Genomic DNA, 22,665 nt, shown 5'->3' on the forward strand with positions numbered 1-22,665 from the left:
AGCAGTGAACAAGACGCCACACACCGGGATGTTTGCAGCAAACCAAGACACATTCATCTATCAGGCGGCAGGATTTCCAGGAAGTGGGTTAGAGAGTAGCTGAGAATCTGCCTCCAGGAGTTTGGCAGTGGAAGACAGTGTCTCTGGAAAGAGTCATGAGATCCCAGGAGGAAGGGAGCTATGGGGTTTGTGAGGAAGAGCCTTCCAGGCAGAGGGAACCGCAGTGCCAAGGCTCAGAGTCCCCGTGAGCCTGGTGGGGGAGGTGGGCCTCCTGGAGCCCCTTGGGGGCTGTTGGCTGAGAAGTGCAGGGAAGGCTGTGGGAGGGTGGCGCTGTGGAGTGACGAATTCTGACCCACACTCTAGGAGGGCCACTTAGGCTGGGAAGGCGGGCGGGCTGGTGGGGGTGGTGGCAGGGGCATTGGGCTCCTGGACTGGTGCAGGGTGAGCTGCCATGGCTTGCTGATGGAGCGGATGTGGGGGTGAGAGAGCACACGACTGCAGACGAGGAGACACTGGAGGCCAGCAAGCCGTCTGGGGAGAGCGCAGACTGGGCGGGAGATGTGGAAAGGGAGGCGTGTGCGCTGGGAGGAGTGTATGGTGGAGATGGGCCTGGGCCCTGCGTGTCCTGGTGACGGTAGAGGGGATTTCTGCAGGAGTGAGTGTGTGTCTGTGTACGTGTGAAGGGTCTGTGTGGGCATAGGGAGTGTTTGTGGGGCTATGTGTGTATGTGTGGGTGGGGGGTGTTTGTTCGCTCCTTGGGGGGGACCCTCCTCCTCCCTGAGAGACTGCTCTGTGAGAAAAGACTTCTAGGCCCTTCATGTTCTGTTTTCTCCCTTCAAGTCTCCCCTGCTTCTCTCTTCCTTCTGGACAGAGAAAGAAGGCCGATTCCGAGGACTGGCTGGCTGTCCGAGGGTGGGAGGGGTGGGGTGGGGGTGGTGTCCCCGCCTTCCTGCTCAGCACAGTTCTTCCTGGAAGGGGCGGGGAGGTCAGAGGTCCCAGGCCCTGCCCTGGCTCTGCTGCCAGCAGGAGGTCATCCTCCTAGACTGAGGCTGTTCATAAAGCGGTCTAGGTCCTCAGTCAGCGTAGGGGCTGAGACTTGGCCCTGGGAGGTTATCGACCAGGAGCCTGTTAGGAATGGGAATGAGGGGACAGCTCCGGGTGGAGGGGCTTCAGTCGAGCCTGCTCCCCAAGTCCCGGAGCTGCTGCAGGCCTCCTCGTCTTTACATCTCAGGGACCTCAGCGGAGTTCCAGCAAGGGGCTTTTCATGGGGGCTTGAGTTGCGTGGAGGGCTCTGGCTAGGGAAGGCCCTGCCGTGGCATTCTGCTGGGCACTTGGACACCACCTGGGCTCCTGGTCTGGGTGCAGGCTGGGCAGTGTTCGCTCCAGTGGAGCTGTGAAGAAGTGGACAATGGGCGGAATGTGATCCCTTCAGGACCCACACTTCAGCGGTGCCCTGGCATGCAGGCTGGGCCTGTGCTCCCGCAGGCCTGTTTTCCAGTCGCCGGGCCAGGATGGCCAAGGACATTTTAGTTTCCCAGGCGTGCCGCCAGGCAGTCACCAGGCCTGACCTGTTTTTCCAGAGTACAAGGGTCTTTAGAAATGACACGGACTCTGGAGACCTGTTTTTTTTGTCTTTTGTCTTTTCCACACCTGAGTAAACTGAGGTCCAGAGAGAGAAGGGCACTTGACCAAGGTCTCACGGCTGCCTCCTTTGTATCTACCACCTCCCTCTGTCCCCTTGTCCCTCACTGAGACTCCTGGCCATCGCTGGGTGATTGTGGCAGCCTCCCTCTCATGGGCTCCCAAGAGCTTTGTTTGTCTTTCTGTTATCACTGCCCGGCGGCCGACCATGTACACACTGCTGGAGTGCCTCTGGTCTCCTGTCCCCCTCCAGAGAAAGCACGTGGGCTTCCTTCTGCAGACAGAGCTGGATAGTGTGGGGTGCCGGCCGGCTGGCAGGCTTGGGCCCCAGGGGAGCCAGGATAGCCACTTTCTAGCATGATGACCTCGGGCAAGATCCTTGGTGTTTCTGGGCCTTGGTGTCACCCTGTCTGTCATATGAAAGCAGTTGTGGCTAGCCGCCGATGGGTGGCCTGGGCAGCCGTGACTGTGAGCACTGGGGGAGCCCCGCCCTCGTCAGGTCATTGTGATCCTTGGGGCTTTTGAGGACTGGGTTTTGCAAGTCCATGATCAGAATGAACTTCCTAGGCTTAGTCTGGAACCTTCACCAATGCCTGTTCTCCCTCCTGGAAACATACAAGCCTCCACTCACAAAGGAGGGGAGACTGAACGAGGTGCACTGACTGGGAATCAAACTCAGGTATCCCACACGGCAGGCGAAGGTTCTGCGGCTAAACTACTAATGACAGGGAAAACAGACAGACAGACACACACACACACACACACACACACACACACACACACACACACCAGTGCTGCTGACCCATTTCTAACCCATGGCAACCCTGTCTTTTACAGTAGAGCTTGGCTCCGGACACCATAGGGTTTCCTGGGACTGATTATTTTGGGAAGTAGATCACCAGGCCTCTTTCCCAAGGTGCCCTGTAGGTGGGCTTGAGCTTCCAACCTTTCCATTGGCAGCCGAGGGCAGTCACTCTCTGTACCATCCAAGGGCTTCCACACACTACATATGGGGAAGGAGAGCAGTAATGTAAACACCCCTTGCCCCAACCCCCATTGTTGTTGGCTAATTCTGGCTCAGAGCAACCCTATAGAACTGCTCCATAGGGTTTCTGAGATTGTGAATCTCTATGGGAGGGAGCAGGCTGCCTCACTTTGCTGCTGCAGAGGGGCAGGCGGACTTGAACCGGCAGCCTTTTGGTTGGCAGCCCAGTACTTACCCACTGCACTGCCAGGGCTTCTTACCCACCAGTTAGCAGTGTCCGATGCCAAGGGACGGCGCAAAGAGGAGTGAGGGAGTGACTTGGGTGGGGCTGGGGCACAGGTGCTGGTTGATAGTCAGCTCTGGGGGATCGCGATCAGTACTAAGAAGGCCCGCAGGCTTGAAGGGGAAAGTCTAGGGCAGGGCAGGGAGGCAGGCGGGAGTCTTGTGTTTCCAGCTTTCTGAAACTGGCTCGCTGTGTTCTTTTGGGGAGTCACGAATCCCCTGGGAACCCCAATGGGAAGAGGTCCTTTCTGGGATACCCCGTCCTGTAAAGCAGCCGTGTGGCACAAGGAAATGCCTATGGAGGAGCTTCAGACACGCTCAGTCGGCTGCTGAGGAAGACGGCAGCCTGTGACCGCCGCCGGGGACAGTGGGCTTGGCTGGAGTCTGGTGGGTCCCCGGAATGCCAGCACGCCACACGGAGTGCCCCTGACCCCCGCACCCTGCCGCCTGGCAGCCAGCCCCAGCAGGGCATACTTGAAAACACTTGAGTGTGGGCTGTGAGCAGATCCGGTGGTGTCTCCCAGGCCCCGGCGGGTTTTGAGTTACCCGTCACCGTGCCATGGAATGTGGGGACTCCGAGCCAGACACTTCTTTGAACCTCAGCTTAAATACTTCCCAACTGGGAGCGTGGGCCAGCTGAGTCCCTCCCATGCACCACAGTCTGCACATGTGCAGAAGGAGGCTGAGCACGTGACCAGAGCTGCGTGGTGTTGGTAGTCGTGCCATCAGGTGCTTCGGCCCGGGACACGGTGATCTGTGGGGAGCCACTTCTGGAGAAGATTCCTGCAGAATCGCCCCGCTCAGGGTTGGGGCTCCCTGGAATCATGGGCGCTGGACAGAGCAGGGCCGGCTGAAGGCACAGGTGGACCAGTGCAGGCTGAACTCAGGGAAGGCTCCCAGGCAGCCAGCGTGAGGAGGTTCATCCCCGCAGGTGCCCGCCCTGCCCCTGTACAGCCCAAGCGTACACCTGGGTGCCCGGGGCCTCTTTTAAGGAGCTCTCTGTAAGTAGGTCACCAGGCACTTTACGGCCTGTGTCCGGGCTCTCTAACCGGCCGTGATCCAGGCAAAGCAAGGCCCTCGGCCCCCTCCCCTGGCCAGCTGCATCTCCCCCTGTAAGCCTCCGTGTACACGTGTTGAGCCCCCTCACACCAGCGGGTTCCAGCCTTGGTGACAAGCCCCAGCGTGTCTGCCAGGACAAAGCTTCTTTCATGTGGGGCCTCCTGGTCTCAGCAGGCCCCCTGCTGTACCCACCAGGCCTCTGGAAGATTAGGGGGTTCCTGCCGCTCTTTTGCTTCCACTCACCCCAGCCCACCTGGCTCTCCCCTCTGTTCTGGCCACAGGCCTGCAGGCTTTTCAGTAGTGCGCGCTTCTGCCCCTACCCTCATGCCTGGTGTCTTCCAGGATGGCTGTGATGGACAGACAGTCCATCTGGGCCCTTCTCCCTATTGCTGCCCTGAGCCTGCTGGCTGAGCCTCGGGTGACTTCTTAAGAGTGACCCAGGCTGCTTGCTAATCCCTGGCAGGGGCTCCTCACATTTGCTGGCAACGGGCAGGAGCCTAGACCACCCTTGTGGTGCGATATGAGGGGCCGTGGGAAGCCTGCCCAGTCTCCTTGTCCAACACCCCCCTCTCCCCCAATATCTGTGACTGCTGCTGCCAGTGGGGCCTGAGACTCAGCCAGGAGCAAGTGGTCTGTGCTCTCCCTGCCATCTCGTAAGAAGGCCAGCTCCTCTTCAGAGGGACGCGCTTGAAATGTTTGCTGCGGGAGGGGAGCACGTGCCGCGCGGTGGCAAAGCGACTTTGACCGTGGCGTCCTCTGTGTCAGGTCAGAAAACGCCGGAGGGTTTTCAGCTCGTAATTCAATCTCATTGTTTTGTTGAGAATACACACTAGCAAGTCTTACGAAGCCCAGTTTCTGCAGAGACCCTGCCTCTGAGTTGGGCAGCTACCCACCCCTGCCCCACTCCTCTGGGCTGGTCCTCCCTTGCTGATACACACGTCCCCGCCGACCCTTTTGCGGTGTGACTCCACGTGGGTAGTCCCTAACAAAGTTCCAGTGCTGCCCCAAGAGTCATTCAGTGATGAAGCGAGGTCATCCTTCATTTGAAGATTTCCAGAGTATTTTTGGTCTCACTTTGAATTCTTTTCCTTCAGTGAGTGGGCCAAAACCCAAACTTAATGCCGTGAAGTTGAACCTGACTCCTAACGACCCCATAGGACAGTGGTTCTCAACCTTCCTAATGCCACGGCCCTGTAATACAGTTCCTCATGTGGTGGTGACCCCCCCTCCAACCATAAAATTATTTCGTTGCTACCTCATCACTGTCATTTTGCTACTGTTATGAATCGGGTGGCCCCTGTGAAAGGGTCGTTCAGCCTCCAGGTTGAGAACCGCTGCTTTAGGACGAGGTAGACCTGCCCCTGTGGGTTTCGAGACGAACCCATCACAGAAGTTGGAAGCCTTGTCTTTCTCCTGGGAGCGGCCAGCGGTTTCCAACTGCTGACCTGTGGATAGGGGCCCACCGTGTAACCACTGTGCTAGGGGGCTCCTCAGAGAGCTTTAGGTTGTACTTAGCTGCTTTCTTGGCATGTAGTTCACACATGGGCCACATTTCAAAGGCGATCGCAGGGCAGTACCCAGGGATTTTCGGTGGCAGCGTTTTTGGAAGCAGATTGCCAGATACTTCTTCGGAGGTGAATCTGGGTAGACATGAACCTCCAACCTTTAGGTGCGTGGCCGAGCAGGGACCCGGAGCCCAGGTCCAGCGGCTTACTGGGTGGCACTGGCGGGGGGTGGTGCCCCTCTCTGGGCCTTGGCTGCATCCGTTTCTCTTCAGCTCCAGGATTTCAACAGCCTGGCACAGAGCCCAGCACCCTCACACCTCTGTCAGTCACCTCTCTTTTCAGCAGGAGGTGGAGCAGGGGGAAGGTCTGGCAGTTAAGCTGGGGTGGGGGCAGGGGCCAAGAGACAAGCTCACACATGTGGAGGTCCCCAGCCAGCCCTAACGGGGGCTCTCAGTTCTCCTTTTCAGGTCAGGTGGGGAAACTGAGGTCTAGAGCATGGACGGGTCTCCCTGGGACATGGGGAGCTGCCTGCAGCGCTGGAACCAGGACCTGGAGGTTCCCGCTGCCAGCAAAGGCTCCTGTCACCCTGGCTGCGCCTTTCCTGCGAAGGAGGGACTGGAGGGCCTATCGGCATGAGGGTCAGGGACCTGCTACTGGGCAGACCCTGCTGCTAGGCAGACCCCTGACAGGGCTTCCCCTTCCTCAGGCCTGGAGGTTGGGTGGCGAGGGTTGGGGCTGAAGGCCTGGGAGAATGTGGTTGGTCAGTCAGGGTGTCCTAGGGCCACCTCCCTCTTTCCTTCCTTCCCTCCTCCCGGGGTGGGGACTGGGCCCACAGTAATGCCATTTGTCCTGGCTCTGGGATTAGGTGCAGCCGTGCTAAGCGAGGAGCGCGGAGCCGCAGTGGGGACACAGCTCCAGTGAAGAGGAGCTGGGCCGAGCGGAGCCGAGCAGCTGCTGCCTGGAGCTCCGGTGGGTCCTGATCTTGTCCGCACCCCAACTTGGCCCTGTCCCCAGTCCCCTTCCTCGTGTCCAGGCCTCCCCCGCCTGCCTGAATGTGTGCGTGTGTGCGCGCGCGTGTGTGTGCGTGCGCGCACGAGTGTGCAAATCCTTGGAGGGCACCTGAGAGGCAGGACCAGGAGTGCAATGGGCCCAGGCCTGGTGCTGGGTCTTGTCTACACTCAGGATCCGAAGCCAGTTCATCAGGTGTCCAGAAGGGCACCCCAGGAAGGTGGCCCCAGGCTGACTGGCAGATCCTTAGTGGAGGAGGGCCAGGAGGGGGGAGGAAGACTCAGCTTCTGTGGCTCTTCCTCCTAGGGAGGCAAGGCCCCAGAGCCACCCGCAGCCCACAGGTGTGGGAGTTCACGCTTTGCCGCTGGGCTGAGGGGCACGCTGGGGTGGGTGCTCAGATGGTGCCTACGTTAGGCCTGGTATAGACCGTGAGGGTCAGAGGGGCAAAGCCAGTGTTCCCGGGCTCTTCACGTGGCTTCGTCAGGGGAGAGGCCAACCCCTTCCTGAGCTTATACCGTCCGTCACATATGTCTAGGGAAGCGCCCACAGCACGGCCTTCACTACGTCCCCCAAGTGCTCCCCCTCATCGCAGAATCACAGACCCCTCCTTGTGCAGGGCACAGCGGCCCAACCGAGGGAAGACGCCGAGTGGAGATGCTGGCAGGGGGCTGAGCCCTTGTCTCCATTTCCCTCTCCTGTCAGCGTCATCTGCTCTGTGCCTCATTGGGCCAGGGACCCAGTGCAGGGACGTGACCCGGGACGCACCTGACTCTGCTTCGGCGAGGAGTGGCCGTGTGGGAGGGTGGGCGCTAGGGTGGGCCAGCATCTCCTGCAGAGGTGATGGGTGAGGGTCTGGTGTCAGTCTGGCACAGGGAGCCCGGGAGGCAGATGGTCACCACTCTCCCTGGGCTGTCTTGTTGGTGAGCTCCTGCCCCTGGCCCCAGCCCACTCTTGCTCCTCTTCCTGAAGGGGAAGGCCCCTCCTGGGGCCAGGAGAGACAGAGACCCTGTGGTGTGTAGGAGCGTGAGAACCCTCTGGCTGAGGTGCTGCCTTTCAGGGACACCCCCCCCCCCATTCCCCACTGTGCCACTCTCCCAGGAGGCTGGAAACGCTGGGTCAGCCTGCACCCAGGTGGCTTCCTGGCAGGCCTCAGGCAGCCCTGGGCAGGCACTTGGAAGTGGCACTCTCCCCCTGGTGTGCTCTGAGCCCCTAGACTGGAGTGGGGCACTGGGCAGAGAACGTGCATGGGGCAAGCAGTGCTCAGAAGTGGATTGCCCTAGCTCTGCCTCTACATGCATACGCCCACTTTCTAATGGATGGCCCATCCTCTTCCTGAAGCGGTGTCCTTCCCCCCCCCCCCCCCCCGCCTGTCGTGAGGACTGGACGCCCTGAACGAGCAAAGCCCTGGCACATCCAGCGAGTGGGCAGGAGCTCAGTCAGTGCTGGCTGTCAGTGAGGGGCTCTGTAAGAAAAGACCGCGCCCTCCTGACACCCAGCTTCCTCTGGTACTGGGTTTGACTCTGTCCCAGGCAGATTCGGGGGTGGGGGGTGGTCGGGTGGACAGGGAGCGAGCCCTGTGTGGGGAAACCTCAGCCCTCTGTCCTGGGTCTGCAGGAGGCTGCGGTGGGGCCAGAGGGCAGCGGGTCCTGACCTGGGCCGTGCTGCACACTCCCACGTGTGTTTGCTCAGTCAACCCTTTCTCCAGAGCTGGGTCAAAGGTAATGCTCCACTCAGCCTCTGTTGGAATCAGTTCCCAACAAGTGGGGTGTGCGGGCCTGAGGTCCCCTGACCTGGTCGGTGCCCAGAAGGGATTCCCTGAAGCAGCAGTCTCTGCTTTGTTTCCTTTTGCCTATGACTGGGCATTGTATGGTCTGCTTCCACGGAGGCTGGTGGGATGCAAATGAAACCAGAGGGGCACCTGCTGTGAGCCCTGGGTGCCAGGCACAGAGGAAGGAGTCGGGGGGCAACTCAGGAGGGAGCACCCAGCTCGCCAGTAATGGGACTGGGAGCCAGCGCCAGGCACACGCCCACCCTCTCGGGGCCTCCTCGTCCTCCTCGGACATCGAGGGGTGTGACAGGTGACGGCTGTTAAAAGGGCAGGCACACCATGTGTAGGAAGTGGGGGTTCAATCGTGAATGCACTTGGTGGAGATGGAGAAGGGGCAGACGGATGAGGGGCCGGCCTTGGAGGAGAATGGGGGGTGGGGTGGGGGCGGTTGTGTGGAAGTGAGAGGCGACTGTGTTAAGAGCAGGAAGCCCTTCCAAGGGCTGAGTGTGGACCAGGCAGATACCGGTGGGGCAGGCCTTGTCCGAGTGACCCAGCAGGTCCTTTGCCTTCTCTGGACACCGATGTCTCCATCTGCTCACTGCAACTCCAAACCAGATCTCTGACAGTCCCCTGGTGGGGGTGGCCGAGCCTACCCGGGGTTGACTGACAGACAGCAGCTTGGCCCCTGGCCAGGAGTGGGGTGGGCGGGCAGCAAGTTCCTGGGAGGCAGGGATTTGCTTCTGCTCTCCGCCTCTCGGGGCTGACTGCACTGGAGAAAGCCTGGCAGAGCTGGGGCGCGAATGTGCAGGGTTTTCCTTGCTGTGCTGCGCACGCGCTTGGTGGGCAGGGCAGGCTGCCTGGGTGGGGTGTGGCTGGGAGGTGGATGGTGGCGTGACAACGCTGGAGGTGTGGCAGGCTGGGCAGGGCTGGGTCAGCTGTGGGGAGTGGCCCTGCCACGCATGTGGGTCACCAGTGCTTGGGTCAGTAGCTGCCACTCCCGCCCAGCCCAGTGCCTATTCACTTCCAAGGTCCCCTGTCCCGAGGGCCACCCCCCCCCCCCCACCACTTGTGTAAACCACAAGGTCAGCAGTTTGGAACCACCAGCTGCTCAGGAGAAGACAAGGCTTCCCACTCCCATGAAGAGTTAACCTCGGAAACCCACAGGAGCAGTTGTAGCCTGTCTTTATAAGTCTGCTGTGAGTCGGAGTCGGCCCCATGGCAGTGAGCTTGGTGGTTTTGAGCACCAGGCCTGGTCCCCCGAAGGTGCTCTGTAAATACAGACTGGCTTGTTCCTCATGCCAGTGTGATTGGCCCCACCCACTCCTTCCTGGAGCCTGTTGGCTTGCTTCTCCTGCATCTGCAGCTGATCTGGCATGTGGCCTTGGACCAGTTCCTTCCTGAGCCTCAGTCCCCGCATCTGTTAAGTGGGTTGGTCACGTTTAACCGACGTTCCAGGCACTGAACTGAAGGTTTGACCCACATCACGCCCTCAGTCTTGGCCGCAGCTCTGCCAGGAAGCCAAGTAGTAACATCCCATTTACAGTGGGAAGACGGGGGCTCCGAGAGCCTGAGAGCTGAGCCTGGAGGTCACAGGATGGCAGCTCACGCTGTGCGCGAGGCAAGCTGGTACCTGCAGTCCCTCTCGGGCCTTTGTGTACATGCACGCCACCGCGGGAGCCAGGGAGCCGTCTCTGTGCCTCCTCCGGGGAGCTCTGGGTCTCCCTTTTGAAGCCATGGATCAGCGCCCAACTTGGGCCCCTCACCTGGCCCCCATTTGGAGACAGCGTACTCTCCACACAGACCCTTGTCCCCCTGACCCCTTGCCTCTAGGGGCCCTGAGAAGGACCAGAGCACTTTCAGGTGGGGCTGGGCTAGAGAGTGGCTTTGACCTCCAGAGCAGTGAGCACGGCATTACTGCCGTGGTTCCCAGAAGTGCTGTGTTGCCAAGGCCTCTGCCTAGCAACTAGAGCATCTCATTCCTTACCCTCCGCCCCTTGGCTAGGGCTCCACGAGGGGCACAGGCTGGGGTCCCACCTTCTCTCCCAACCCCCACTGGGGATCCCCTGTAGACTCAGGAGCTGCACCTCTCATCGGGGTCTGGGCTCTGCCTAGCTGTGTGATTTGGGGCAAGCGACTGGCCCTCTCTGAGCCTCTTTGTTCCTCAACTGTAAACGTGGATGACGACAGGATTGGTTGTCAGGATTAAACGAGTTGATAGAAGAAAGTGCTTAACCAGGTCCCCCCAAACCAAAAAGCAAACTGCCGTTGAGTCAGTGCTGACTCAGAGTGGCCCTAGAGGACAGGGTAGGACTGCCCCTGTGGGTTTCCAATACTGTCACTCTTCCTGGGACCAGAAAGCCTGGTCTTTCTCCTGCGGAGCTGGCTGGTGGTTTTGAAATGCTGACCTAGCAGTTAGCGGCCCAACGAGTACGCCCTCACTGGGCCAGGCTGGTAGTAAAGGCTGCGTATGGCACTGCAACAATCGCAGTGCCCACCAGTAGTCTGAATGGTGGTGAGTCTGCTGGGCATCTCGGAGGGGAAAGGCCAAATCGGACGTCAAGAAGCAAACTAGTGCTTCTACCAAGACCAGTTGTCCCTTATGCGACTGTGGCCAGTCCCTGCCACATGGGAGTCTGAGTCTCCTTATCTGTAAACCGGGGTAATAACAGCTGCTTGTTCTATCTCCTGAGGGACGCCCAGACGCCTGGGGAGAGGCGCCGCGGAAATGCAGCGCTGACGGGTGGCAGCAGGTCAGCGCGCCATGACCCAGCCCTCCGGCCGCAGGCTCTCATGGGCAGAGCCCTGCACCTGAGCATCCAGACTTTCTGCGTGGCTGGGCAGGGAGTCGTGTGGGAAGGAGGAGGCTCTGTGGACCCAACCCCAGGCCCATCTGAGGATAGCCACGGCAGGAGCCGCTGTGTGTGGCCAGAGAGGATATCCCCAGGGTCCCTGGACCAGGACCTTTTTAAAGAGAACTTAGAAGTTCTGCATTTTACATAAAGTCTCCTGATTTTAAAATCTTGATAACTAATCCCAAATTAAAAAAACAAACAAAACCCAAACTGACCGGTGCAGGAGTGCACATCTGCATTCTGTTTGGGTGCACAGGGTCCTTGCTGAGGGGTGAGAGCCGGGGCAGGGCCCGGGGTGGTGCCCGATTGACTGCAGAGGGCTTTCGAAGGATGCGTCAGTGTCCCAGGGGCATGGGAGGCATTCCAGGCCATGGGAACTTCATTGGCAGCCTGGGGTGAGGCGGGACTACATTAGTTTGGTGTCTGGCTGGGTGAGGCCAGGCCCAGGCCTGAATATAGAGAAACTGGTGGTGTTGATGTCCACAGGGACCTGTTGATGTCAGCAAAGAGGCAGGGTTGGGGGGAGGAGGGAGGGAGCTTGGGTGGTCTCGGATCTAGGGCAACTAAAAACCCCTCAGTTCTCTGTCCCAGGGTCTCTGGCATGCAGGTGAGGAGGAGGGCCCGGCAGCAGTGGGCAGTGCTGGGGGCCCCTTGCCAGCAAGCTGGGTGGTCAGCACTTTGTTTACACAGCAGCTGCTGGTGCCTTCCTTGGGACAGGGACAACATGGCCCACCCCCCCCACCCCCCGATCCCTCTGCCCCTTCTCTGGCCCACGATTTTCAGTTTGTTGCGTAACTTATTTTACTTTGTTGTTGTTGAGCATTTACAAGGAATGCAATGGAATGAAAAGTTCATGGGGGTTTCCCACGGACTTTGGGAGCCCAGAAACCCCGCAGGAAGAAAGCCCAGCCCCAGCTCCTCTGTGCTCACTGGCATTGGTTACGCCCTCCGAGCTGTGCAACTGTCCTCCCACCTCGACATAAGCCCCTGAATGGTGGTGGTGGGGGGTTCCCATTCACCCAGAGGGGCTCCTGGAAGAAAGCCTGGCACGAAAACCCGGCCACTGCAGGCCCCGGGGAGAGCATGGCTCTCCCACAATGAGGTTGCCACGACTCACAGTCGACCGGAAGGTGACTGGTTTGTGTCTGATACCTAAGCGGGTGGCCCTTAGGTAGCACCCCTGTGGACCGGGCCCGATTCTGGGTCTGCCTTGCGCAGTGTGGAAGATGGCCCTATCGACCGGCTGGAGCACGGAGAAGTTCTGTCCCTGGCCAAACTGCTGTGGTGGCGTGTGAGTTTGAACCCACACTGTCAGGCCACGGTCTGCCTCGTAACCATTAGACTCCGTAGTGGTGGGTGCCATGGCGATGCGCGCACACAGAAGGGAACACTGCCCGGTCCTGCGCCAGCCTCACAGCCGCGCCCTGGCCGGAGCCCGTGACTGCAGCTGTGGTGTCAGTCCATCTCATTGAGGGCCTTCCTCTTTACCAAGCACGCTGTCCTTCTCCAGGCACTGGTCTCTCCTGGACAACATGCCCAAAGTCCCTGAGACGAAGTCTGCCCATCCTCGCCTCTGGGGAGCACTGGCTGGCTTCTTTGCAGGCAGCTCCCTCCGCCGGTCCTTTGAGAAGCCGGTGCTACTTTCAGTGCTCTGTGGGCCCGTGGATGTGCTTGTTGGCGGGAGGAGGCAGGGCCTGGACTTCTGGAAGCCTGCTACACTTCCCAGCATCTGTGCATATTTTCTTAAGGGAGCGCATTGCCAGATTCCCGGAGCGGTCCACGACCCCCAGTGCCTGGGAGCCTCTGCCGGCTGCTTCATTAAAAAGCTGGTACCGCCCCGGAGGCCACAGCCCTGCGCTCAGGCCTTGGCAGGGGAGGTGCTGGCCTGCTCTGCTCTGGGCGTCTCTTCCGTGGGGCCCTGTGGCTGCAGGGGGCAGGACACCCTCAGGGACTTCCCACCTCCCACCACAGCACTGCTGTCCTGGTCCTGTGCAAAGGTAGGGCTTGGGCGTGGGCACAGGCAGAGGGCTGCCCTCATCTGAGGAAAAGGGATGAGAATTCACCCTGTGTGTGTGTACACAGGACCTCAAGCTCGGCCAGAATGGCAGCAAGTCCCCACTGAGCTTGAGTGCGCCTCTATCTCCCTCCTTGGGGCCAGCCCTCCCAGTCTGGCCAGCCCAGAAAGCCCACCCTCATCTCCTCCCCTCCCCACGGCTGCCCTGGTCACCCTTCATTGTAGGTACTCGTTTGCTTGGCTGCTCTGTTCACCGTGGGAGTGGCACTGAGCAGGAGCCGGGTGGTGGTGTATAGGCGGTGAGCCTGCCCCAGTGAGCATCTGGCCCAGCCCTTTTAACAGGCAGGAGGCCCAGAGAGGGTCAGGTGGTGCCCAGGGCCACACAGCATACCCCCACAGAGGTAGGACGAGGCCCTCCCGCCCAGGACCTAGACAATACCTCTTTCTTTTCTTTTTTAAAAAAAATTAATCATTTTATTAGGGGGCCTCTTACAAATCTTTTGCCATCTGTATTCAGCGTACTTGTACATACATTGCCGTCAATACTTTAGGCCAGCCCTCTTCATGGTTCTGCAAGTGTCTGTCTTCGGCGAGATGCTGTCCCCCGGATTCCATCATCACGGCATTACGATTCCCAAAGTGGGGCTGGGGGGGGGGGGCATGCGTTCTCATGGAGACATCTGTGACCCCCTCTGCGGTCACTGCCTTGGGGGTAACAGCCTGGTAGGGTCCCTGGTGAGCCGCACCCACACTGAGTGGCCATGCTGAGCGGGCTTGGGCATGGCTTGGGCTTGGGTGGGATTTCACAGGTGGCCCCCGCCCCGGCCCTGGTGCCGATCTTTCAGAAAGCTGCCGCTGGAGTGCTTGGCTGCCCTCCCTGTGCTTCGCCTCAGGACACACGGAGCTGTTTGGAGAGAACACGGACCTGGATGTGTTGCGTGTGGGTGTGTGGGCCTGCCTTAGCAACCTCCCCTCGGGGAGATAGTCTTGATCTCCTAGGTGGACTGAGGTTCCCAGCAAGGGGGGGTGCCTGCCATTGTTCCTTGGGTTTGATCACACACCCCCTGCACTGTGTCTGGCAGGGGCCCCTGGGGCCCCCTATGGATGAAAGGGATGCAGGACTCCTGGCTGCATCAGGGACAGATACTGACAGCTGTCGCTTCTTGAGCATTTCTTGTGCCTCACTCTTGAGACGGGCATATTTAGTGACCCGCACTGCAGGGTGGCAGTGTTACAGGAGGTCACTGAGGCCGGGGGACGTTCAGTGACTCAGCCAGGGCCTCCCCGGACAGCTGAGGCGCCACCTGCAGAGCCCTGGGATTGACTCCTCCCAGCTGCTGCTTCTGAGCCTCTCTCCGGCTGACACTGACAGACAGACAGACAGATGGGGATTGTGGATGGGAATGGCCTGCCGCGGTGTGGCCGAGGTCAGATTGTCCCTGCAGACCCAGGGCCTGACTGTGTGGTCTCGCTTTGTGCTTCCTGCGTCGATTTGTTTCGGCTTCATTCTGGGCTCGGGATGACGATGCTTCTGCTGCTGTGCGGTGCGGTTGGCTGGGGCTGCTGGTAACCCGTGTGCAACAGAACCAAACCCCGCCCTGTCCCGCGTCACCCCCTCAGCTGTGACTGCGTTTGAGCCCACTGCGCCCAGGCATCCTGTGGCAAAGGGTCCTTTTTCACTGACCCTGGACTTGACAGAGGGTCAGGTTCTTCCCTCCTGATCACGTGGCCACCTAAGAATAATAAAGAGCAGCCGCCATTTATTGAAGGGAGTGGTGGTGGGCCTGTCAGGCAAGCGTCGGACTGCTGCTGACTGTAAGGTTGGCCGTTCAAAAGCCCCAGCAGCCACTCTGAGGGACAGAGATGCGGCCCCTGCTCTCTGAAAGACTTACATCCTTGGGAAGAGCTGTGTGAGTTGAATCCACTCAGGGCAGCGGGGGTGCGGTAGTGTGTGTGTGTGTGTGTATCATTTACTGATCCATGTGCTAGATAAGGCTGTAAGTGGTTGATACTCATTATCCCTAGTATGCTCTTAATCCCTCAACCCCTTTTGAGATGAGCACTGCTGTTGGCTGCTTTCACAAGTGGGGAAACTGAGGCTGGGAGTGATGAAGGGGCTCACCTCAAATCCTGCCGCCAATAGCCTGGGCAGTAGTAGTACTTGAATCTGGGGCTGCCAAGGTTAAGTCCTGCGTGACCGCTCCCTCTGACCCTGTCCTGTTCTCCCCACAGCTCAGCCCTGAGGGCCCCAGCGAGTGAGCGGCATGTGGGCCCCCCAGGCCCGCCCAGCACCCTGCAGCCTGCTGCCCGGCCCTCCCAGGAGGCCCTGACGCCCTGGGGCGCTTCCACGCTGCGCAGGACCACGCAGGGGGGTTGCCATGGTGACATAAAGGGGCGCAGCGCAAGGAAGGAGCGCAACCAGCCTGTGGACTGCGCCCCTGGCTGGGGGGAGGCACGGGGCCCCGTCTTCCCCGTCCCCCATCTCCCGAGGGCCTCGCTTCCCACGTCTCTGTGAATTTGTTGGCCAGTGGACTCTTGTCCATCGCGTCTCTTGCGCGTGGCCGTGGGGCGACCAGGGCCGGCCTGGCGTCCAGTGGCCGAGTCTTGGGGCCAGGATGCCCACCGTGCCACGCTTGCGGCGGCTGTGTCGGCACGTGTCTCCGCAGGCCGTGCTGTTCCTGCTGTTCCTCTTCTGCCTGCTCAGCGTGTTTGTCTCGGCCTACTACCTGTATGGCTGGAAGCGGGGCCTGGAGCCCTCGGCCGAGGCGCCCGAGCCCGACTGCGGGGACCCGCCGCCCGTGGCGCCCAGCCGCCTGCTACCGCTGAAGCCCGTGCAGGCAGTCACCCCTTCCCGCACCGACCCGCTGGTGCTGGTGTTCGTGGAGAGCCTCTACTCACAGCTGGGCCAGGAGGTGGTGGCCATCCTGGAGTCCAGCCGCTTCAAGTACCGCACGGAGATCGCGCCGGGCAAGGGGGACATGCCCACGCTCACCGACAAGGGCCGCGGCCGCTTCGCCCTCATCATCTACGAGAACGTCCTCAAGTACGTCAACCTGGACGCCTGGAACCGGGAGCTTCTCGACAAGTACTGCGTGGCATACGGCGTGGGCATCATCGGCTTCTTCAAGGTGCGCCGACGGAGGGCAGCTGGGAGCCGGGGGTGCTCATCTGTGAAGTGGGCGTGAGGCCAGGTGGCACAGAGTGCGTGCCCAGCACTGGGAGCTGTGAGTGCTTCCTGAGTGCTAGCCCCGATTGTGGGCACGTGGCAAGGGCAGGCCCTGGGCAGGGGTCAGAGTAGGCGAGGACTTGCATTACTAGGCGCTTCTAAACCTCTGATGCCAGCCTCCTGGGTGAGGTAGCGCATGTGCCCGTTTTACAGATAAGCAAGCCAAGGCAAACCAATTGCTTCTTTGAGACCATGCAGCCTGTAAGGGGTGGGGGCTGGGGGAGGAGGGATTAGACCCCACGGTAGGCTCTCTATCCCATGCCCCTCCCATCTGGGGCCCTTTTGCACTGGAAGAAAGGGGAGCAGGTAACCCCAGGGGGCAGGTGGGGAGCTGTGTGAGGTACAGGGAGCCGCTGCTAGGATTGGGGTCCCTGACGAGAGGGTGCTGTGGAGAATCCTGGGGAAGGGGAGGCACAGGCCTGAGGTCACTGCCATCCCTCGCGTGAGTGATTGCTGGGCCGAAGAGAGCTTTGGGGACCATTGTGGACACCTCCTCAGGGCATCACAGAGGGATGAGGTGGCCAAAGGCCCTGCTCTTGGCGAGTGCGCACAGTAAAAGGCAGACAGGGCAGTGCTTGTGGGTACTCGCTCTGGTGTGATCGCTGATAAAGAGACCCCGGAGGTGAGGGGCCTAGGGAAGCTCCGTGTGAGTGGGAGAAGGTGGCCAACCCACCTGTTGTCGTCAGGTGGGGATTCTGGCTCATGATGTGGGCGAGGGGAACTGGCCCCTAGGGCTTTCTCGGCTGTGATCTGTATGGGACGGAGTGCCAGGCCTTGTTCCCACAGCGCAGAGCCACTGCCCAGCTTCAAACTGCCAACCTTGTTGCTTAGCTGCCGAGCACTCCCTGCTGTCCACCTGCGGGTGGGCGGAGGCAGCTCTCCTGGATGGCCTGCTGCTCTGTGCTGGCGGCCAGCAGCTTGGAGCTGGCCCTCGGGGTGGAGGGGTAGCGGGGGTGCTTTTGCACCTAGCCCAGGAGGATGCTTGCTCCTCGGCTGGGAGCTCTGCTCTCCACCTGGCTGCAGCACAGCGCACCCTGGGGAAAACGCTGGCCCGGTTGATGGCTTTACAGCACCACAAAGTCCTGGTTTCCCTCTTCCCCTGGACTCTGTACCCGCTTCCACCGTGAACTTCAGCACGCGTGGTCCCAAGTCCCATGCCCTAGATGCGCCAGGACAGGTGTCGGCAGGTGCTCACTCAGTGCCACCTGTGCTCTCCCCATGGCCCCTGAAATGACACTGCCACCCTCCACTGAGGCGGATGGGCAGCTCCCTGATTGAAGAGAGGAGGGCCAGGCGGCAGGGTTGGGAGGTGAGCCGTGGTCATGTGTCTAATAAGCACAGGTCCAGGGCGTGAACCCTGGCAGTCTGGCTCCACAGACCCTGCCTCACCCAGTCTGCAGCATACCACTGACTGGCTCCGGAGGACACAGCTAGCCTGCAGGGTCCCCAGTGTCTGGGGCCCAGGTACTGGGCTGGGCTCGTGAGCACAGTTGGTATCATGGTGCTTGGAGGCGTTCTAGCCCCATTACTCACCTGCAGGAGCACTTGAAGCCTCCGTGTGGGGACCGTGGCCATTCCAGGTCTCCCTGCTCTTCCTGCCTTTGCTTAGCCTGGCAGGGTTTGAGCCTGAGGTTTCTGTGCTCCAATAGGCGCCCTCTGGTGGTCACACTGCAAGGACATCAGGACACTTTGTGTGCTGTGCCCTGGGGGCTGTGGGGGTGTAGGGAGCTTGCCAAATTGAGAGGGTTTGTTGACTCTCCTATCTGGTGACTTCCACTTTCCAGTCCCCCCACCCCCCTGTCCTGGGTTCCCAGGGCAGGATGACAGCATGGACTTTAAAATCCAGACCCTGGGTCAGCTGGTTCTCCTAACTATTATGACCATGGGCAGGGCGCTCACCCCGTCCCTACAGCGGGCCAGTCCCAGCCAATGCCTGCCTCACTGGGGCATGTTGATGATATAGCACAGACAAGAGAGGCGCCAGGGGCAGTGCTGGCGAGGGCAGCTGGCATGTTTTGTCATTGCATGGGTTTGCTATGAGTTGGCATTGGACCAATGGCAGTGAGTTTTTCAAGTTTAGTTCAGCAAAGACAACAGGGATATGTCCCATGTCTGACCAACAGGTGCTCCTTGTGGTCCTTGGGGAGAGCAGGTCCTACCTCACCCAAAGTCACCAAAACCGAACTTGTTGCCATCGAGTTGGTTCCGACCCATAGGGTAGAACTGCCCCTGTGGGTTTCTGAGGCTGTAACTCCCTATGGGAGTAGAAAGCCGCATCTTTCTCCCTGGGGTGACTGGTGGTTTTGAACTGCTGACCAGTGGTCACCAGGACTCCTGACAGAGGGCCTGACTCGGGGCAGGCAGTAGTGGTTGCTGATCAGATTGGGTAGAGCATTTACCCTCTGGTGTGCTCCGGACTGAGGACCAGGAGGCAGACCCTCTCTGCAGGGCAGGGTGAGGCCAGTCTCCGTAGGGTGAACGGTTTGCTTGTCAGCTGTTCAGAGCCCCCAGCGGAGCAGCGAGAGAAAGACAGACCTGGCAGAGAGAGCTTGCTTCTCATCAATACAGATCCTCAAAACTCTCGCTGTCATGGTGGGTCTGAGTGGATTGGACGGCAGAGAGGGTTTCTCCTTTAGTGGGATGAGGCCTGCAGTGGGCTCAGCGCTACGAGTGCAGCCTCGCCGTCAGTCCGTCCCTCCCAGCTGGCTCCTTTCCTTGCTGGCTGGCCGGGTGATCTGAGACTTGGCTTTCTCCTTCCTTTGATGGCTCCCAGCTGGACCATTGGCTGAGTTACCAGCACCTGGGGGTCAGGTCACGGTCAGGGCTTTGAAATGGAGTCCTCCCATACCCATGGTCCAGTGTGGCCTCCCAGGCCTGCAGCAGGTGATGGGGCAGGCCCTGAAATGTCATCGGCCGCAGGCACCTTGGCTCACACCGCCCCCGTGCTTGGCCAGCGCCGACTTCGGGGGTGGTTGTGGGCAGTGGGGCGAGGGGCCTGACCTCTTAGGATGGTGCTCTGCATCGGGCCTCAACACTGGAGGCCGCCTTGGGATGGGGTGGGATGCTGGCACACCCTCCTGGTGTTTGGAATCAAACCCAGACCCTGCTTTGTGGTTTACAACGCCGGGACCCTGCAGAGCCTTTTTGGAAACTAGAAAAAAGCACTTGCGTATGGAGGGGATTAGCCAAAGGCACCCTTCTGGGCACACACAGGTCTTCGCGGTGGCACCAGACTCACTGAGATGTCAGCCTCCACCTGTCCCCATAGCCGGCGGGGCCCTTGTGCACAACCACCGGATGGCTCTCCGAGGGGGCTGGTACCAGACCCGCTTCCTCAACTTTGCTGTTCACTGGCGGACGCCCGCCTCGCTGCTTTTCCTCCACCTGGCAGCCAGGCGGAGATTTTCAAGATGCAAACGGCCCCGGCACGCCTCTGTGCAAAGCCCTCTGGTGCGGCCTTTGATGACTTCCCACTGCGTTGAGAACAAAATCCTGAGTGCTGGAAGTTGGGCCTCTCCACCCCCTATCTCCTTCCCTCTCCCTCCGGCTCCCTCTGCTGCTTGACCTTGGGTAGCCCTTTCCTACCTTGGGGCCTTTGCACTTGCTGCTCTTGGAACTTGGCCCCTCCCCTCTCCCCTTGTGGACAGTTGCTCTTTCTTTAAACCTTACCTCCAGAGTCCCTCTGTCTGGGACATCTGCTCTCATAGACACGGGCCCTTCTCTGCCCAGCACGCACCACCTCAGTTTCGTGTCTTTCCGTGTGGTCCTGTGAGCTCTCTCTCTCTCTCTTCCCTGCTTGGCTTTAAGGCACGAGAGGCAAGGGGCCCTCTTTTTCACTGTCTCCTTGCCACTCACACACTGCCTGGCACAGGGAACAGCTGTGGACTGAACACACAGAAACCTGTGTGAAACAGGCACCATGTGCCAGGTCCTGGAGGCCGGTCTGCTCCTCCTTAATTCTTTTGAAAAGCCAGCTTAATTCTTTTGAAAGGCCAGCTTGTCCATCTCATGCATATGCCCCCACTGGCAGTCAGGCTCCAAAGCGTTCCGATGCAGCGCCTGTACTTGAGCTGGCCAGGCTGGCAGGGGAGAGGCCCTGAGCGGGCAGGGCGTGCAGCAGGCTTAGATCTGGCCCCAGGGAAGACACCCACGCTGGGTTTTGGAAGATGAGCGCAAGCTTGTTAGTTCAATAAGGCAAAACAGAACAGGCACAAGGAGGAGGATAAACTGAGCCCTGTCCCGAGGCCGCCGGCTGCAAGGACATGGGAGCCTGACTCTGAGGCCTATGGGGAGACCACGAGGGAGACGGGCAGTGGGCCCAGAACAGGGAGAAAGGGTCTTGGCCACTGCCCGCAGGTCCCCAGGAAGCTGGGCAGCAGGAGGCTCGGGAGAAGTGACAGTGGGTATGGGGGGAGGAGGAGCATGGGACCTGGGGCTCCTGGGAGGGACCGACCTCAGTGTTTCCACATTGCCTCTGGGGCACTAGGGATTTATGGGGGCTGGGAAGGCTGTGCAGGGGCCACGATGATCTTCATGATCTTTGCTCACCCCAGCAGAGATGCCCCCTCTGATGTCTTCTCCCTGTGGTGGCTGAGTGTGACTTCCTCTCCTGGAGGAAGTGTCCTGAGGCCAGTCACTGGATCCCCAGGCAGTCCGGCTGCTGGGTGGGTAGGGGAAAGAGGCTCCAGGGCCAGACCACCCAAGGGCACTAACTCTCTTTCCTCACCCACGCGGAGCCTGCCGCAGAGGCTGATGTGAGCCGGGCAGAAGGAGAGGTTGAGAATACTCAGATTCCTGTGCCAGCCCCTCCCCCCTGCCCCACTGAGGCCAAGCAGTCAGAGAACACAGCCACATGGCCCAGGTTAGGTCTTCATCTCACAGTGGACTTGGCCCGCTCCTCAGTGCCGCAGCCCGCTGGCTGCCACGTGGGGTGGCGCTGTGAGAGGGTCCACAGTGTTTCTGTTGCTTGCCCGGCCGGATGAGTGCGTTGGATCTGTGAGGGCATTGTGGGTTGGGGGCTGGGGCTGTGAGTCAGGAGCTCAGTGACCCTTGCAGGACCGTTAGTGAATACGTTGCTGTCGGTGTCTGACACCCTGGGGTGGCAAGGAACTGTGGATCTGACAGCTCTGTCCCCTGCCCCCCCCCTCGCCCCCCGCTGCAGGCCAATGAGAACAGCCTGCTGAGCGCGCAGCTCAAAGGCTTCCCGCTGTTCCTGCACTCGAACCTGGGCCTGAAGGACTGCAGCATCAACCCCAAGTCCCCCCTGCTGTACGTGACTCGGCCCAGCGAGGTGGAGAAGGGTGTGCTGCCCGGCGAGGACTGGACCGTGTTCCAGTCCAACCATTCCACCTACGAGCCGGTGCTGCTGGCCAAGACGCGCTCGTCCGAGTCCATCCCGCACCTGGGCGCGGACGCCGCCCTGCACGCTGCGCTGCACGCCACCGTGGTGCAGGACCTGGGCCTGCACGACGGCATCCAGCGCGTGCTGTTCGGCAACAACCTCAGCTTCTGGCTGCACAAGCTGGTCTTCGTGGACGCCGTGGCCTTCCTCACGGGCAAGCGCCTCTCGCTGCCGCTAGACCGCTACATCCTGGTGGACATCGACGACATCTTCGTGGGCAAGGAGGGCACACGCATGCAGGTGGACGATGTGAAGGTATGGCCGGCCCCATGCGGGAGGCAGCCTAAGGGGTGCAGCCCATCCAGGGGAGGCCTGTGTGTGGCTCTGCCAGGGGACAGGCCCCAGCGGAGCTTCCAAACTGAGGCAGACTGGGAAGAGGGGCTGTGGAGGCAGTCCCTCCTGAGCCAAGTGAGTGGGTGCAAGCCCCCTGGGTTCCAGCGGTCTCCTCCCCTGGCTTATGGGGCCCCCAGTCAGGGGCAGGCTGGGAGGAGCTCTGAATTCAAAACATGTTCCCCCAGTAAACTGTGTGTAAGCCACAGCAAAGCACTCATATGCAGACGGGTCACTTTTGAAGGAAAGTAACTAAAGCACCAGGGTCGTTAGGCAGCCTTTGAAAGACAGTTTTAATCAACTCCCACGTTTAAAGTTACTCGCAAAAGAAACCACATCACTGGTCTAAGTGGAAAGTTAGTATCAGATGCCATAAATAGAGACCAACCATCACAATAAATCCTGTGGAAACAAAACAGGGATTAACTTCCCCAGGGAGCGTCTGCCGGAGGCCCACGCTGCTGTCCTCTCTCATCTGAGATTAGCAAGTGTCAGAAACATATTAGCACCAAACTAAGACTCCTTTTTGATGTTAGTCCCAGGCGATAAAAGAGGCTTGTAGACAGATACAGAGAGATACTTTTCTCCCGAGTC

The 22,665-nt window shown here is 60.1% G+C and overlaps 1 protein-coding gene across 5 annotated transcripts in view; it reads left to right on the forward strand.

The window, feature by feature from the left end:
- NDST1 (N-deacetylase and N-sulfotransferase 1) overlaps window positions 1-22,665 on the forward strand; it is a 70,739-nt gene that overhangs the window by 21,521 nt on the left and 26,553 nt on the right. For 3 of the 5 annotated variants that reach the window (XM_075541811.1, XM_075541809.1, XM_075541812.1), the window contains 3 exons: window positions 6,338-6,441; window positions 15,347-16,242; window positions 21,502-21,996. In XM_075541811.1, coding sequence (XP_075397926.1) covers window positions 15,730-16,242; window positions 21,502-21,996 — 1,008 coding nt within the window. In that variant the 5' untranslated portion in view covers window positions 6,338-6,441; window positions 15,347-15,729. The remainder of the gene's footprint in view (window positions 1-6,337; window positions 6,442-15,346; window positions 16,243-21,501; window positions 21,997-22,665) is intronic. The other 2 variants (XM_075541813.1, XM_075541814.1) reach the window with 1 other exon arrangement.

Source organism: Tenrec ecaudatus, chromosome 2, assembly GCF_050624435.1.
Source record: "Tenrec ecaudatus isolate mTenEca1 chromosome 2, mTenEca1.hap1, whole genome shotgun sequence".
NCBI classification, from domain to species: Eukaryota; Metazoa; Chordata; class Mammalia; order Afrosoricida; family Tenrecidae; genus Tenrec; species Tenrec ecaudatus.